The sequence below is a fragment of the Coregonus clupeaformis genome, chromosome 3 (genome assembly GCF_020615455.1).
Source record: "Coregonus clupeaformis isolate EN_2021a chromosome 3, ASM2061545v1, whole genome shotgun sequence".
NCBI lineage: Eukaryota > Metazoa > Chordata > Actinopteri > Salmoniformes > Salmonidae > Coregonus > Coregonus clupeaformis.
Window position 1 is genome coordinate 9,671,942 of NC_059194.1, and position 17,875 is coordinate 9,689,816.

Sequence of the window (17,875 nt, forward strand, 5' to 3'; positions counted from 1 at the left end):
TCCACGCACCAAACCTACGGTGTGCGTCGACAGCCCTGCCCGGCCTGTTCCTGCTCCACGCACCAAGTCTACGGTGTGCGTCGTCAGCCCAGCCCAGCCTGTCCCTGCTCCACGCACCAAGCCTACGGGGTGCGTCGTCAGCCTGGTCCAGCCCGTTCCTGCCACTCGCACCAAGCCAGGGGTGCGAGTCGTCAGCCTGGTCCAGCCCGTTCCTGCCACTCGCACCAAGCCAGGGGTGCGAGTCGTCAGCCTGGTCCAGCCCGTTCCTGCCACTCGCACCAAGCCAGGGGTGCGAGTCGTCAGCCTGGTTCAGCCCGTTCCTGCTACTCACACCAAGCCAAGGATGCGAGTCGTCAGCCTGGTGAGGTCCGTTCCGGCTCCACGCACCAAGCCAAGGGTGCGTATCGTCAGCCAGGTCCGGTCCGTGCCTGCCTCACGCGCCAAGCCAGGGGTGCGCGTCGTCAGTCCGGTGCCTGATCAGGTCAGCTACTCCACTACGGAGTTTGAGCAATCCGCTCCGTCTATGTCCGGTCCAGATCCAGCCAGCGGGGTCAGACCCGGACCGGGGCGCTACGGGGGATGGTGGAAGGGTGGTGGTCAAGCCCGAGCCGGAGCCGCCTCCGAGGAGAAATGCCCACCCAGCCCTCCCTGTTTGGGGTTTTGAGGCGCGGTCGCAGTCCGCGCCTTTAGGGGGGTACTGTCACGCTCTGGCTCCGGGACTTTGTATGTTGAGCCAGGGTGTGTTCGTTTCGTGGTGTTCTGTTTGGTTGGGTTGTTCTATGTGGTTGTATTTCTTTGTTTGAATGAGTGACTCCCAATCAGAGGTAACGAGTGTCAGCTGTTGGCTCGTTGTCTCTGATTGGGAGCCATATTTATACTGTCTGTTTTCACCTTGGGGTTGTGGGTTTTTGTTCCGTGTTCAGTCAGTGTTACTGTGGACTTCACGATCGTGTTTTGTTTGTACTTGTGCTTTAACTAATTAAAGTCATGTTCGTTTCACACGCTGCGCCTTGGTCTACTCCTTCTCGTCAAGACGATCGTGACAGATTATCATCTTCATCCTGTAATTACAGTCTTCCCGCTTGCAGGGAAGCACACGTAAGCTTCTCTGGAGTAAATTCCACCACGTCTCGCAGATTCTCCCCCCCATCCACAACAGAGAGACATCATTTCCCATGGCCCCATGAGGACAAAGGTTATTTTAAACTTAGGGGTTAGGTTTAGGGTTAGGGTTACAATTAGGGTTAGGCTTAGAATTAGAGTAAGGGGTTAGGGTTACGGGTTAAGTTTATGGTAAGGGTTAGGTTTAGGGTTAGGGAAAATAGGATTTTGAATGGAAATGTATTTTAGGTCCCCACGAGGATAGAAGAACATAACGTGTGTGTGTGTGAAGACAAGAGAGTGAGGGAGCATTAAGACTCCCTCTAAATGGGGCGAAAGCAGGCAATACTGCATGTGCTCTCGAATAACAGGGAATACTAAATATTTTGGGATTAGGCGGGAAAAATTCCCTCTCTACAGTCTGCTGAAAAGGAGTTTCCTTCTGCCAAGTTGCAGTATCAAGGTCCTCATTGCAGAATCAAAGCAAATGAGATATATTTCTCTGTTCTGTTGCTATGGGTAAACATCTTTCTTTTCTCAATCTTGCGTTCTCTTTTAGATATTCTCCCATTACAAGTCATGCATGCTGCTGCGGCATTGGCATAATAACATTTCCTCGTTAGCGGTTCAGTTTTGCATTGCGGTTATACAATTACCATGTGAAAAGCTTTATTCAATAGGCTTATTGTTTGAACTCTGAAAAGTGCATAATTGTTTGAATATTGCATATCCAACCCAAAGCATCCACATCCGTATTATTATGAATTTGCATATGAACTGGTAAAACTCATAGAATCGTATGTAAATAAATAATGCTATCCTTCGAAGAGTGGCACTGTAGTTGGGGCAGTATAAATTAATAAAGCGCTATTTTTCTCTACAGGCGAATACACTGTCATGACGGCACATTTCCATTTGAAGCGGAAGATTGGCTACTTTGTGATCCAGACTTATCTACCATGCATCATGACCGTCATCCTCTCCCAAGTGTCCTTCTGGCTGAACAGAGAGTCCGTGCCAGCTAGGACTGTGTTTGGTGAGTATGGGGCTCCTTATCCTACAGTGATGTCAAAGGGAGATATGCACAACAGTTTGAGTTGATGAATGTGTAACCCTTTTGCTCTATCCATATCTCTTGTTTTCTCCCACCATCTTCCTCTCCTCCTCTTACCGTGTCTCTCTCTCTCTCTCCCTCCCTGTCTTACTTTGGCTTAGCCCTGCATCTGTGACAGAATAGTGGCCAGTTAGCAAATAGTCGGGGTGGCCATTTCATTAATTGTTCAGCAGTCTTATGGCTTGGGGGTAGGCTGTTAAAGAGCCTTATGGACCTAGACTTGGCGCTCCGGTACCGCTTGCTGTGCGGTAACAGAGAGAACAGTATGACTTAGGTGACTGGAGTCTTTGACAATTTTTTGGGCCTTCCTCTGACACCGCCTACTATAGAGGTCCTGGATGGCAGGAAGCTTGGCCCCAGTGATGTCCTGGGCCGTACGCCCTAACATTTGTCCTCCCTATAGGCTGTCTCATCGTTGTCGGTGACCAGGCCTACCACCGTTGTGTCGTCAACAAACTTAATGATGGTGTTGGAGTCGTGCTTTGCCACGCAGTCGTGGGTGAACAGGGAGTACAGGAGGGGACTAAGCATGCACCCCTGAGGGGCCCCCGTGTTGAGGATTAGTGTGGCAGATGTGTTGTTACCTACCCTTACCACCTGGGGGCGGCTCGTCAGGAAGTCCAGGAACCAGTTGCAGAGGAAGGTGTTTATTCCCAGGGTCCTTAGCTTAGTGATGAGCTTTGTGGGCACTATGGTGTTGAACGCTGAACTGTAGTCAATGAACAGCATTCTCACATAGGTGTTCCTTTTGTCCAGGTGGGAAAGGGCAGTGTGGAGTGCAATTGAGATTGCGTCATCTGTGGATCTGTTGGGGTGGTATGCAAATTGGAGTGGGTCTAGGGTTTCCGGGATGATGGTGTTGATGTGAGCCATGACACAGCAGTCATATCACTGCAGAGATGATTACCATTCACATGATAAACACAGTATATCACGTAAAGGAGAAGTACATCACAAAATAAAGTCAACAACCATTTTTTTGTATTGGTGTGAATAACCTCTGAATGACTCATGTAAGCTGAGCAAGTAACTTTTGACTTAAGATGGCAGTTAAAATCCTGGAGCAATAGAATCAGTGAGATGGCAGTTAAACCCCTGGAGCTGTAGAATCAGTGAGATGGCAGTTAAACCCCTGGAGCTGTAGAATCAGTGAGATGGCAGTTAAACCCCTGGAGCTGTAGAATCAGTGAGATGGCAGTTAAACCCCTGGAGCTGTAGAATCAGTGAGATGGCAGTTAAACCCCTGGAGCTGTAGAATCAGTGAGATGGCAGTTAAACCCCTGGAGCTGTAGAATCAGTGAGATGGCAGTTAAACCGCTGGAGCTGTAGAATCAGTGAGATGGCAGTTAAACCGCTGGAGCTGTAGAATCAGTGAGATGGCAGTTAAACCCCTGGAGCCACATAACTCCAACTAGTGAAAAAATTGGTTCCTTTTGGCAGTTACTGTATGATGAATATGTTGTCTGCTTAAGACAAACATACAAATAATGTGGCTTTTGGAATAATTACTTTTTTTTTTTTAAACAGTTCCATGGGGTAAAGAAGTCTGGTAGATTGATTTGGTAATACTGAAGGGAGGCTGTGCTAGCCTGGCATACACACTAACACCCTCAATAGTGTATGTTAGTGTGTATGTTAGTGCGTATGCACCGACAACAGCATCCTGATGTGTTCACGGTAGAAATGGGCCATAGCTGTGTAACCAGCTTTAAAGGATCAGGCCATTTCTAGATATGATTAGGTTTGCTCTGAAAAGGGGAGTTAGTCGGTTTATTATTTTCTGTGTCCCTTTAAGTCTCCTCATTATTTCAGTGCCACAGATAGTTTACCCTCGGAGAAGTGGGCAGCGAATTAATGTTTAAGAAAAAAACTTGGTTAAAGAAATTCAAAGCACTTATTCTGGACCGTAGTTCTAAAAATACTCTGTCAGTAAATACAGTCGCATCTCTTATTTGCAGAGACTTTTTTCCCCCTCTCACTCATAAAAATGGAAAATCTGAGCAAAGCTGAACTTCAATGGAGAGTCACAATGTTTTCATACAGCCCTCAAATCAAAACATCATGAGCAAATGTGGCATGAAAAAAGATTTGAGAAAGGTATGCTTTTTTATTTTGATATATTTTGTGTCATCGATCAATGTCACCATTGACATACAAGGGCACTGTTCAGGTAGAAGACATGGTATTTTACTTATGCCCACAAGAAAACAAATGCACCATATGTTGCAATTAGGAGTGTTAACGTTTAAACATTAATACGTTTTTTTTCTTCACAAAATAGAAATCACAGTGCAGTTATCACAACACTAAATAATAATATAATAATAATAATAATAATAATAATAATAATAATAATAATAATAATAATAATAAATGCCATTTAGCAGACGCTTTTATTCAAAGCTACTACCACTAACAGGTCCCGATTACCATCATAAAGGGAATATTTTTTTAAAACAAATACCTAACGCAACAATGCTATAACGTTTATCTACTTTATTAACCGGAGCTGTAATGCATGAGGGAGAGTGAGAGGCTCGAAGCAGAGCAGCAGCTCAAATGTGAGTGAGGAGGGGAGCAGGGAGGGGGAGAGAGATGGCAACCAAGTTGACTTGCGCTGGTAGGTTAACTTATTGCTAGTTATTTATCATCTCATCTGATTACATAGTACCTGTCTTGACTGCATCAAACCCAGTGGTGAACCGTGACTCTAGGACCTAGGCCTTCAGAGGGACCAAAAATCTTCCAATACGTTGTATCAAACTAAACAATCTAGAAAATAACAGAAAACATAGCATCACTTAATGCGCCCGACATTATATCTCCTGTATTCGGACCATTCTGGCTGTAGTGAATGAGGAGCAATACTTTTTGATGGCATTATGAATTAATCAAACAGGCCTGGCTGCGCTTTGGGCTCCCACACACACAGACAGAACATGGACACAATATGTGACACACAGCATAAAATAATGCACTTTTTACACCACTTATGGTAGCCAACACCACTATCAAAGATGACAGGCTCATGGTGTTGAAAGGACAGCGACCGTAATACCTGTGCACTCCATGGCGCTGAAGGAGAGCCAGTTTTGGTCAAACACATAGACACGGCTGATAGTCAGGCGGCAGCAGTCACACACAGCATCCAGTGGGCCCCATGAAATCATAACAATACAACAACAACAAAAAATTACTTTTATCGTGCACGCGCTTCTTCTTCTTCTTCGTCAAGGTTTTATGGCAGACTACAACCTATTAGTGTATTGCCGCCACCTACTGTATTGGCTGTTTATCAGCCTTTATTCAGTATTATGAATTCATTACCTCTTGCACTCTCAGTAGTGAGGCCTAGACACGTCACTTTTAAAAAAATGGTCCCACCCATTGCAAGTCAAAATGTGATTGGTTCATTCCACTGTCACTCCAAAATTCTGCTCTTATACAGTTGAACGGCAGAGCCTCCTGTCCAGCTTCTGGAGGCCTAGCCAATGGCTGGCTTAGCTAGCTCGATTTTTCTATCCAGAGACCACCAAAGAATATCCTGATTGGATAATTTTTTCTATTCAGTATTAACCCTTCTCTTTCCAACACAAACTGAAGAGATGATATCCGAAAATTATTACAATTACTGTAAAGATGAAATAGAAATTAAAACGAAATTGTATTAATTAGATATCTCCTAATAAACTTGCCACAGGGAGGCTCTAGTTCTGTGACTGTAGTCTAGTGCTGGTTTGATGACTTGTGATTGGACAACAACAATAACAACAACAACAACAAGCTAAATGCACCTCTCTCTCGAAACGCAGTAGCAGCATAGATGAAATGTTCTCTCTCAGCAGGAAGCGCGATGTAGACCATCCGCATTGTGAATTTGTATAATTTTTTGTATAGTTTTAATGGAAACCCTTTTTTTTTTTTTGCAGTTTAAACATTAAGAAAATTATTCAATTTGTCACATCCCTAATTGTAATGTCAATTATTGATGACCTAGAGCCTATAACACATTGTTGGGAAATGACCCGTAACGCATTTCACTGTTAGTATGCACCTGTTGTTTACCAAGCATTTGACAAATAACATTTGATTTGATTTGACAGTTGAGCTAGATACAGCACCAGCTGGATAATGATCTCTCTAATTACTTCCTAGTTTAAATATGGTATTCCCCAGGGTTCTGTACTGGGGACATGATTATTATTTTTATTTACGACTTTACTGTTTACTTCTTGCAACACACCTTTATAGGTCAACCATAATAACTAACTACAGAGTTTAACCTGAAAGAAGTCTGCCTGATGAAAGTGCAGGATAAGGTATAGGGTAAGAGAAAGTTCAGCTCCTTGACCAAGCCAAGTTCTGGACGGAGTATTCAAGTTGCTCCCCAGGCTTTTCCTGTAACACTGGAGCATCCTAAATGTCATCTTGCTTTTATGTTACAGTAAAGCATATGTTGGTACATGTTAAGTCATGCATTCTCCTAAGTTACATAAAACAGTAACACTTCACATTAAGTTGGTGCTGTACCGTGTCATTATAATACACCTACACTACTTTGCTAACCAGAATGTAATTATTTGGCTGTACATGGTATCTGTAGATAAGGTACTTAAAATAATTGAATTATAATCAAAGGAAACTGACCAAGCTGAAACAAACTGTTTGCTGTTCCCCAGGTGTAACCACTGTCCTGACAATGACCACCCTGAGTATAAGTGCTCGTAACTCCCTCCCCAAGGTGGCCTACGCCACGGCCATGGACTGGTTCATCGCTGTCTGCTACGCCTTTGTCTTCTCCGCCCTCATTGAGTTTGCCACCGTCAACTACTTCACAAAGCGCGGCTGGGCCTGGGATGGGAAGACCATTGTGAATGACAAGGTAATGGAAGAATAACCCCCTCCGATTGCAAGACAGGCAACATTTTCAGAGATAGTCCATGGTGATCTGTTTGTTTTGAAGGTGGCCAACTCATTTCCATATGACTTTCAACCAGAGGGCCTCAGCATGTGTTGTGTTTGCATCAGCATTCAGGTCGTTCCCTGTTCGACAGCCACAGGCAATACTGGAGCTGGAAGACCATGTGCATACAGTGGCTTGCGAAAGTATTCACCCCCCTTGGCATTTTTCCTATTTTGCTGCCTTACAACCTGGAATTAAAAATTGATTTTTTAGGGGTTTGTATCATTTGATTTACACAACATGCCTACCACTTTGAAGACGCAAAATATATTTTTTGGTGAAACAAACAAGAAATAAGACCAAAAAAAACAGAAAACTTGAGTGTGCATAACTATTGAGGTCTGGGCTTTGACTAGGCCATTCCAAGACATTTAAATGTTTCCCCTTAAACCACTCAAGTGTTGCTTTTGCAATATGCTTAGGGTCATTGTTCTGCTGGAAGGTGAACCTCTGCCCAGTCTCAAATCTCTGGAAGACTTAAACAGGTTTCCCTCAAGAATTTCCCAGTATTTAGCGCCATCCATCATTCCTTCAATTCTGACCAGTTTCCCAGTCCCTGCCGATGAAAAACATCCCCACAGCATGATGCTGCCACCACCATGTTTCACTGTGGGGATGGTGTTCTTGGGGTGATGAGAGGTGTTGGGTTTGCGCCAGACATAGCGTTTTCCTTGATGGCCAAAAAGCTCAATTTTAGTCTCATCTGACCAGAGTACCTTCTTCCATATGTTTGGGGAGTCTCCCACATGCCTTTTGGCGAACACCAAACGTGTTTGCTTATTTTTTTCTTTAGGCAATGGCTTTTTTCTGGCCACTCTTCTGTAAAGCCCAGCTCTGTGGAGTGTACGGCTTAAAGTGGTCCTATGGACAGATGCTCCAATCTCCGCTGTGGAGCTTTGCAGCTCCTTCAGGGTTATCTTTGGTCTCTTTGTTGCATCTCTGATTAATGCCCTCTTTGCCTGGTCCGTGAGTTTTGGTGGGCGGCCCTCTCTTGGCAGGTTTGTTGTGGTGCCATATTCTTTCCATTTTTTTTATAATAATAATTTAATGGTGCTCCGTGGGATGTTCAAAGTTTCGGATATTTTTTTATAACCCAACCCTGATCTGTACTTCTCCACAACTTTGTCCCTGACCTGTTTGGAGAGCTCCTTGGTCTTCATGGTGCCGCTTGCTTGGTGGTGTCCCTTGCTTAGTGGTGTTGCAGACTCTGGGGCCTTTCAGAACAGGTGTATATATACTGAGAACATGTGACAGATCATGTGACACTTAGATTGCACACAGGTGGACTTTATTTAACTAACTAAACTATGTGACTTCTGAAGGTAATTGGTTGCACCAGATCTTATTTAGGGGCTTCATAGCAAAGGGGGTGAATACATATGTACGCACCACTTTTCTGTTATTTATTTGTTTGAATTCTTTTCATTTCACTTCACCAATTTGGACTATTTTGTGTATGTCCATTACATGAAATCCAAATAAAAATCAATTTAAATTACACGTTGTAATGCAACAAAAGGGGGATGAATATTTTTGCAAGGCACTGTATGTATGAATGTATACATACAGTGCCTTCAGAAAGTATTCACATACCTTGACTTTTTACACATGTTGTTGTGTTACAGCCTGAATTTAAAATGGATTCCATTTAGATTTTTTTGTCACTGGCCTACACGTAATACCCCATAATGTCAAAGTGGAAATATATTTAGACATATTTACAAATGAATTACAAATAAAAAGCTGAAAAGTCTTGAGTCAATAATTATTCAACCCCTTTGTTATGGCAAGCCTAAATAAGTTAAAGAGTAAAAGTAAGAAATGTGCTTAACAAGTCACATAATAAATTGCATGGACTCACTCTGTGTGCAATAATAGTGTTTTTGAATGACTACCTCATCTCTGTACCCCATATATTCCATTATCTGTAAGGTCCCTCAGTCGAGTAATGAATTTTAAACACAGATTCAACCACAAAGACCAGGGAGGTTCTCCAATGCCTCGCAAAGAAGGGCACCTATTGGTAGTTGGGTAATAGTACGAATATCCCTTTGAGCATGGTGAAGTTATTCATTATACTTTGGAGAGTGTTTCAATACACCCAGTCACTGCAAAGATACAGGCGTCCTTCCTAACTCAGTCGCCGGAGAGGAAGGAAACCGCTCAGGGATTTCACCATGAGGTCAATGTTGACTTTAAGACAGTTACAGAGTTTAATGGCTGTGATAGGAGAAAACTGAGGACGGATCAACAACACTGTAGTTACTCCACAAAACTAACCTAATTGACAGAGTGAACAGAAGGAAGCCTGTATAGAATAAAACATATTACAAAACATGCATCCTGCTTTCAACAAAGCACTAAGGTAATACTGCAAAAAAAATTGGCAAAGCGTTATATTCGAGGCAAATCCAATACAACACATTACAGAGTACCACTCTCTATATTTTCAAGCAAAGTGGTGGCTGCATCATTCATTTTACATTTACGTCATTTAGCAGACGCTCTTATCCAGAGCGACTTACAGTTGGTGCATACATTATTCTTTTTTTATTTTTCATACTGGCCCCCCATGGGAATCGAACCCACAACCCTGGCGTTGCAAACGCCATGCTCTACCAACTGAGCTACCTCATGTTATGGGTATGCTTGCAATCGTTAAGGACGGGAGGTTTTTCCGGATAAAAAAAATAATAGAATGGAGCTAAGCACAGGCAAAATCATAGAGGAAAACCTGGTTCAGTCTGCTTTCCACCAGACACTGGAAGATGAATTCACCTTTCTGCAGGACAATAACCTAAAACACAAGGCCAAATCTACAATGGATTTGCTTACCAATAAGACAGTGAATGTTCCTGAGTGGCCGAGTTACAGTTTTGACTTAAATCTACAGCAAGACCTGAAAATGGTTGTCTAGCGATGATCAACAACCAATTTGACAGAGCTTGAAGAATTTTGAAAATAATAAATGGGCAGATGTTGCACAATCCAGGTCTGGAAAGCGCTTAGAGACTTACCCAGAAATATTATTCTACAAAGTATTGAATCAGGGGTGTGAATACTTATATAAATGAGATATTTCTGTATTACATTTTCAATACATTAGCAACAAAAGATATATACAGTACCAGTCAAAAGTTTGGACACACCTCAAGGGTTTTTCTTTATTTGTACTATTTTCTACATTGTAGAATACTAGTGAAGACATCAAAACTATGAAATAACATATATGGAATCATGTAGTGACCAAAAAAGTGTTAAACAAATCAAAATATATTTTATATTTTATATTCTTCAAAGTAGCCACCCTATGACTTGATGACAGCTTTGCACACTCTTGGCATTCCTGAACTACACTGAACAAAAATATCAACATGCAACAATTTCAAAGATGTTACTGAATTACAGTTCATATACAGTGGGGGAAAAAAGTATTTAGTCAGCCACCAATTGTGCAAGTTCTCCCACTTAAAAAGATGAGAGAGGTCTGTAATTTTCATCATAGGTACACGTCAACTATGACAGACAAAATGAGAAAAAAAAATCCAGAAAATCACATTTTAGGATTTTTAATGAATTTATTTGCAAATTATGGTGGAAAATAAGTATTTGGTCACCTACAAACAAGCAAGATTTCTGGCTCTCACAGACCTGTAACTTCTTTAAGAGGCTCCTCTGTCCTCCACTCGTTACCTGTATTAATGGCACCTGTTTGAACTTGTTATCAGTATAAAAGACACCTGTCCACAACCTCAAACAGTCACACTCCAAACTCCACTATGGCCAAGACCAAAGAGCTGTCAAAGGACACCAGAAACAAAATTGTAGACATGCACCAGGCTGGGAAGACTGCATCTACAATAGGTAAGCAGCTTGGTTTGAAGAAATCAACTGTGGGAGCAATTATTAGGAAATGGAAGACATACAAGACCACTGATAATCTCCCTCGATCTGGGGCTCCACGCAAGATCTCACCCGTGGGGTCAAAATGATCACAAGAACAGTGAGCAAAAATCCCAGAACCACATGGGGGGACCTAGTGAATGACCTGCAGAGAGCTGGGACCAAAGTAACAAAGCCTACCATCAGTAACACACTACGCCGCCAGAGACTCAAATCCTGCAGTGCGAGACGTGTCCCCCTGCTTAAGCCAGTACATGTCCAGGCCCGTCTGTAGTTTGCTAGAGTTCATTTGGATGATCCAGAAGAGGATTGGGAGAATGTCATATGGTCAGATGAAACCAAAATAGAACTTTTTGGGAAAAACTCAACTCGTCGTGTTTGGAGGACAAAGAATGCTGAGTTGCATTCAAAGAACACCATACCTACTGTGAAGCATGGGGGTGGAAACATCATGCTTTGGGGCTGTTTTTCTGCAAAGGGACCAGGACGACTGATCCGTGTAAAGGAAATAATGAATGGGGCCATGTATCGTGAGATTTTGAGTGAAAACCTCCTTCCATCAGCAAGGGCATTGAAGATGAAACGTGGCTGGGTCTTTCAGCATGACAATGATCCCAAACACACCGCCCGGGCAACGAAGGAGTGGCTTCGTAAGAAGCATTTCAAGGTCCTGGAGTGGCCTAGCCAGTCTCCAGATCTCAACCCCATAGAAAATCTTTGGAGGGAGTTGAAAGTCTGTGTTGCCCAGCGACAGCCCCAAAACATCACTGCTCTAGAGGAGATCTGCATGGAGGAATGGGCCAAAATACCAGCAACAGTGTGTGAAAACCTTGTGAAGACTTACAGAAAACGTTTGACCTGTGTCATTGCCAACAAAGGGTATATAACAAAGTATTGAGAAACTTTTGTTATTGACCAAATACTTATTTTCCACCATAATTTGCAAATAAATTCATAAAAAATCCTACAATGTGATTTTCTGGAGAAAAAAAATCTCATTTTGTCTGTTATAGTTGATGTGTACCTATGATAAAAATTACAGGCCACTCTCATCTTTTTAAGTGGGAGAACTTGCACAATTGGTGGCTGACTAAATACATTTTTTCCCCACTGTAAAGGAAATCAGTCAATTTAAATAAATTCAATGGATTTCACATGACTGGGAATACAGATACAGTTGAAGTCAGAAGTTTACATACACTTAGGTTGTAGTCATTAAAACTCGTTGTGACGAGGTGTGAATGAAGGAGTCAGGCGCAGGAGGTAAAATACCGAAGTCCAGAGTTTATTCCATTTACATCAATCAAACTCCCAAAGCATCAAACTAAACTATTACAAGGGAAAACATCCACCTTGGCATAAACACAGTGAATAGTAGCTCAACCGAGCTACACGCTCTCACAACAAACAATCACTCACAAAGACAAGGGGAACAGAGGGAACACCTATACACATACTAATTAGGGGAATGAGCACCAGGTGTGTGTGATTGACAAGATATGACAAGTGGAGTGATGAGAATGGGATCGGCAGTAGCTAGTACTCCGGTGACGACGAACGCCGAAGCCTGCCCGAACCAGGACGGGGGGCAGCCTCGGCGGAAGTAGTGACACTCATTATTCAACCACTCCAGAAATTTCTTTTTAACAAACTATGGTTTTGGCAAGTCGGTTAGGACATCTACTTTGTGCATGACACAAGTAATTTTTCCAACAATTGTTTACAGACAGATTATTTCACTTATAATTCACTGTATCACAATTCCAGTGGATCAGAAGTTTGACCGTGCATTTAAACAGCTTTGAAAATGCCAGAAAATGATGTCATGGCTTTAGAAGCTTCTGATAGTCTAATTGACATCATTTTAGTCAATTGGAGGTGTACCTGTGGATGTATTTCAAAGCCTACCTTCAAACTCAGTGCCTCTTTTCTTGACATGGGAAAATCAAAAGAAATCAGCCAAGACCTCAGAAAAAAAATTGTAGACCTCCACAAGTCTGGTTCATCCTTGGGAGCAATTTCCAAACGCCTGAAGGTACCACGTTTATCTGTACAAACAATAGTACGCAAGTATAAACACCATGGGACCACGCAGCCGTCATACCACTCAGGAAGGAGACGTGTTCTGTCTCTTAGAGATGAACGACAGCAAAGGACCTTGTGAATATGCTGGAGGAAACCGGTACAAAAGTATCTATATCCTCAGTAAAACGAGTCCTATATCGACATAACCTGAAAGGCCGCTCAGCAAGGAAGAAGCCACTGCTCCAAAACCGCCATAAAAAATAAGACTACGGTTTGCAACTGCACATGGGGACAAAGATCTTACTTTTAGGAGAAATGTCCTCTGGTCTGATGAAACAAAAATAGAACTGTTTGGCCATAATGACCATCGTTATGTTTGGAGGAAAATGGGGGTAGCTTGCAAGCAGAAGAACACCATCCCAAAAGTGAAACACGGGGGTGGCAGCATCATGCTGTGTGGGTGCTTTGCTGCATGAGGGACTGGTGGAGGAAGGAAATTTATGTGGATATATTGAAGCAACATCTCAAGACATCAGTCAGGAAGTTAAAGCTTGGTCAAAAATTGGTCTTCCAAATGGACAATGACCCCAAGCATACTTCCAAAGTTGTGACAAAATGGTTTAAGGAGTGGCCATCACAAAGCCCTGACCTCAATCCTATAGAAAATGTGTGGGCAGAACTGAAAAAGCGTGTGCGAGCAAGGAGGCCTACAAACCTGACTCAGTTACACCAGCTCTGTCAGGAGGAATGGGCCAAAATTCACCCAACTTATTGTGGGAAGCTTGTGGAAGGCTACCCGAAACGTTTGACCTAAGTTAAACAATTTAAACGCAATGCTACCAAATGCTAATTGAGTGTATGTAAACTTCTGGCCCACTGGGAATGTGATGAAATAAACAAAAGCTGAAATAAATCATTCTCTACTATTATTATGACATTTCACATTCTTAAAATAAAGTGGTGATCCTAACTGACCTAAAACAGGGAATTTTTACTAGGATTAAATGTCATGAAATGTGAAAAACTGAGTTTAAATGTATTTGGCTAAGGTGTATGTAAACTTCCAATTTCAACTGTAGGTATCTGTGACCAACAGATGCATAAATCAAAAACAAGGTAGGGGCATGGATCAGAAAACCAGTCAGTATCAAGTGTGACCACAATTTGCCTCATGCAGCGCGACACATCTCCTTCGCATAGAGTTGATCAGACTATTGATTGTGGCCTGTGGAATGTTGTCCCACTCCACTTCAATGGCTATGTGAAGTTGCTAGATATTGGAGGGAACTGGAACACGCTGTCGTACACTAGTATCCCAAACATGCTCAATGGGTGACATGTCTGGTGAGTATGCAGGCCATGGAAGAACTGGGACATTTTCAGCTTCCAGGAATTGTGTACAGATCCTTTCGACATGGGGCCGTGCATTATCATGCTGAAACATGAGGTGTTGGCGGCGGATGAATGGCACGACAATGGGCCTCAGGATCTCGTCACGGTATCTCTGTGCATTCAAATTGCCATCGATAAAATTCAATTTTGCATTTCCATACAATAACCCCACCGCCACCATGGGCACTGTTCACAATGTTGGCATCAGCAAACCGCTCGCCCACACAACGCCTTCTTCCATCTACTGTTGAAACCGGGATTAATCCGTGAAGAGCACACTTCTCCAGCATACCGGTGGCTATCGAAGGTGAACATTTGCCCAATGAAGTCGGTTACTACGCCGAACTGCAGTCAGGTCAAGACCTTGGTGAGGTCAACGAGCAAGCAGATGAGCTTTCCTGAGTTGGTTACCGACAGTTTGTGCAGAAATTCTTATGTTGTGCAAACCCCCGGTTTCATCAACTGTCTGGGTGGCTGGTCTCAGATGATCCCACGGGTGAAGAAGCTGGATGTAGAGGTCCTGGGCTGGCGTGGTTACACGTGGTCTGCGGTTGTGAGGCCGGTTGGACATACTGCCAACTTCTCTAAAACGATGTTGGAGGCGGCTTATGGTAGAGAAATTAACATTAAATTATCTGGCAACAGCTATGGTGGACATTCCTGCAGTCAGCTGCCAATTGCACACTCCCTCAAAACTTGAGACATTTGTTGCATTGTGTTGTGTAACCAAACTGCACATTTCGGAGTGGCCTTTTATTTTCCCCAGCACAAGGTGCACCGGTGTAATGATCATGCTGTTTAACCAGCTTCTTGATATGCCACACCTGTCAGGTGGATGGATTATCTTGGCAAAGGTGAAATGCTCAGTGACAGGGATGTAAACAAATGTGTAAAAAACATTAATGGGATAAATAAGTATTTTGTGCGTATGGAAAATCTTTGGAATCTTATTTCAGCTCATGTTGCATATATTTTTGTTCAGTGTAATTAAGCAATTAACATCCCATCATGCTTAGGGTCATGTATAAAAATGCTGGGCAGGCCATTATTTTGGAATTATTTTGGGCTATGCCCCATAGGATGACAATGCCCCCATCCACAGGGCACAAGTGGTCACAAAAAGTTTTGATGAGCATGAAACAATGTAAACCATATGCCATGGCCGTCTGTCACCAGATCTCAACCCAATTGAACACTTATGGGAGATTCTGGAGCAGCGCCTGAGACAGCGTTTTCCACCACCATCAACAAAACACCAATTGATGGAATTTCTCGTGGAAGAATGGTGTCGCATCTCTCCAATAGAGTTCCAGATACTTGTAGAATCTACTGTATGTCAAGGTGCATTGAAGCTGTTCTGGCTCGTGATGGCCCAACGCCCTATTAAGGCACTTTCTGTTGGCGTTTCCTTTATTTTGGCAGTTACATGTAGTATATTGAAATATAGTGGATACTGCAGGGCTCATTCAAAGTAATAAAATAACATTCAAATACACTGTAGCTTTTGCCCCTAGAATCACTAACCATTTACCACTGACCGACAATATGACAGTGGCTAGGACGGTAGAATGGAAAGCAACATTACCTCTGTAACAAAAGAAATAGGGAATATATAAAATACTCATTTTGACCTCGCAAACGTGTTTAAAATTGTAAATAGCCAAGTGGATGAATGACAGACTGAGCAGTGACAGTAATTCCTGTTGACAATGTGGTGCCTGACAGCAAATCGGAGGCCTGGCTGGCCTTCATTCTACCACTTCTCTGCATTTAGATTGATGCATTACCCTATCCCAGATCCCATTCATTATTATCAAGACCCTCCCCAGGGTGCATTAATCATCCAGGACTGTCTGGAACACATGCTGCCCGGAAGTGACAGGTCCGTCTGACGACTGCTAGCTACTAACTATTAACTTTGGCTCCTTCCACAGAAAAAAGAGAAGGCCTCCGCCATGACGAAGAACAACGCATACGCCGTGGCGGTGGCCAACTACGCGCCCAACATCAACAAGGACTCTGGGTTGTCCACCATCGCCAAGGGCGGCGATGCTGACCCCAACATGGCGGTTGGCAAGGTGGGTGGCAAAGCGGACCCAAAGAAGACTTTCAACAGTGTGAGTAAAATCGATAGGATTTCAAGGATTATGTTCCCGGTCCTGTTTAGCAGCTTCAATTTAGTCTACTGGGCTACATACTTAAACAGAGAACCGTATATAAAGGATATGGTGCCCTCAACCTAGAGGTCTCTCCCTCCTGCATTGTAATATATCCGAATTACGGGACTAAAAGACTTACCAAATATGACTAGTATCTGCTAACTCTTGGTTCGTTGGTACAAGACAGACAAGCCCTGGATTGCTTTCTCTCCCTCTGTCCTGTTTTTTTCTACACCACATTCTGCAGTGCTTTTGGAAAGAACTGCCTTTGTAAATATACATGTATTTATAGTCATGACTTGTGTGTTTGGTTATATAAACAATACATTTATTTTATTTATTCTTATGGTTTTATTGACCAGTGATGTCTACATGTTTGAAAAGTCTACGAAAGGAACCTCGAGATGTTTATTTGCAGAATCGAGAGATTTAAGTCAAAAAGTTGTAAAACATTGTTTGTTTTTTATATTTCTTATGTTTACTTTTTTGTGGGCTAACGATTTTATATTTCTCGTTTACCAGTGATTTCTCAATTATGGTATGAAGTTATCTTTTTCTATACAAGCCAATGCAAAAAAGAGGAATCTTTTTTTAAATGCTTTTGTTGTATTGCAATGTAACTTATTATTGTTAAACAAAATATCGACATAAGCAAAACAAAGCATACTGTGTAATAATGTTTCAACTTGATTATTATTTTACATTTGTACATACTACACTGAAGGCGGCTGCCATTTTCCTAAATCAAAACAGCACTGAACTGTGCAAAAGAAAGACCACATGAAATACAGCAGCATGGTAATCTACTGCGCTGTTTATTTTGTAACCTTTCTTTCATGATATACATGTATTGGAGAAGGTGATATTATGTACCAGAGCAAGACAATGCGTTAATACACATTTACACACTACTCAATCACTAGCTAGAGTTATCAAAACTCATGTGAAAATGTCACGTCACCTTTTGAATAGCAAAGGTTTAGATGCCTCACAAGTCCTCAACTGGCAGCTTCATTAAATAGTACCCGCAAAACACCAGTCTCAACGTCAACAGTGAAGAGGCGTCTCTGGGATGCTGACCTTCTAGGCAGAGCCCCCTGATGGGAGAGCATAATATACAAGGAAATTCTCAAAGCTGCTAATGAGAACCTTGACGACCTTTTACCTAGCCGGTGGGGATTCCGGTGGGGTACGCCCACCCAGGTAGTGGCAGTGCTG

The 17,875-nt window shown here is 42.6% G+C and overlaps 1 protein-coding gene across 1 annotated transcript in view; it reads left to right on the forward strand.

The window, feature by feature from the left end:
• LOC121546269 (gamma-aminobutyric acid receptor subunit alpha-2-like) overlaps positions 1 to 17,622 on the forward strand; it is a 51,700-nt gene extending 34,078 nt beyond the window's left edge. Inside the window, exons 8-10 of the mRNA XM_041857442.1 lie at positions 1,985 to 2,137; positions 6,895 to 7,097; positions 16,433 to 17,622. Coding sequence (XP_041713376.1) covers positions 1,985 to 2,137; positions 6,895 to 7,097; positions 16,433 to 16,741 — 665 coding nt within the window. The 3' untranslated portion in view covers positions 16,742 to 17,622. The remainder of the gene's footprint in view (positions 1 to 1,984; positions 2,138 to 6,894; positions 7,098 to 16,432) is intronic.
• The last annotated feature ends 253 nt before the right edge of the window (positions 17,623 to 17,875 follow it).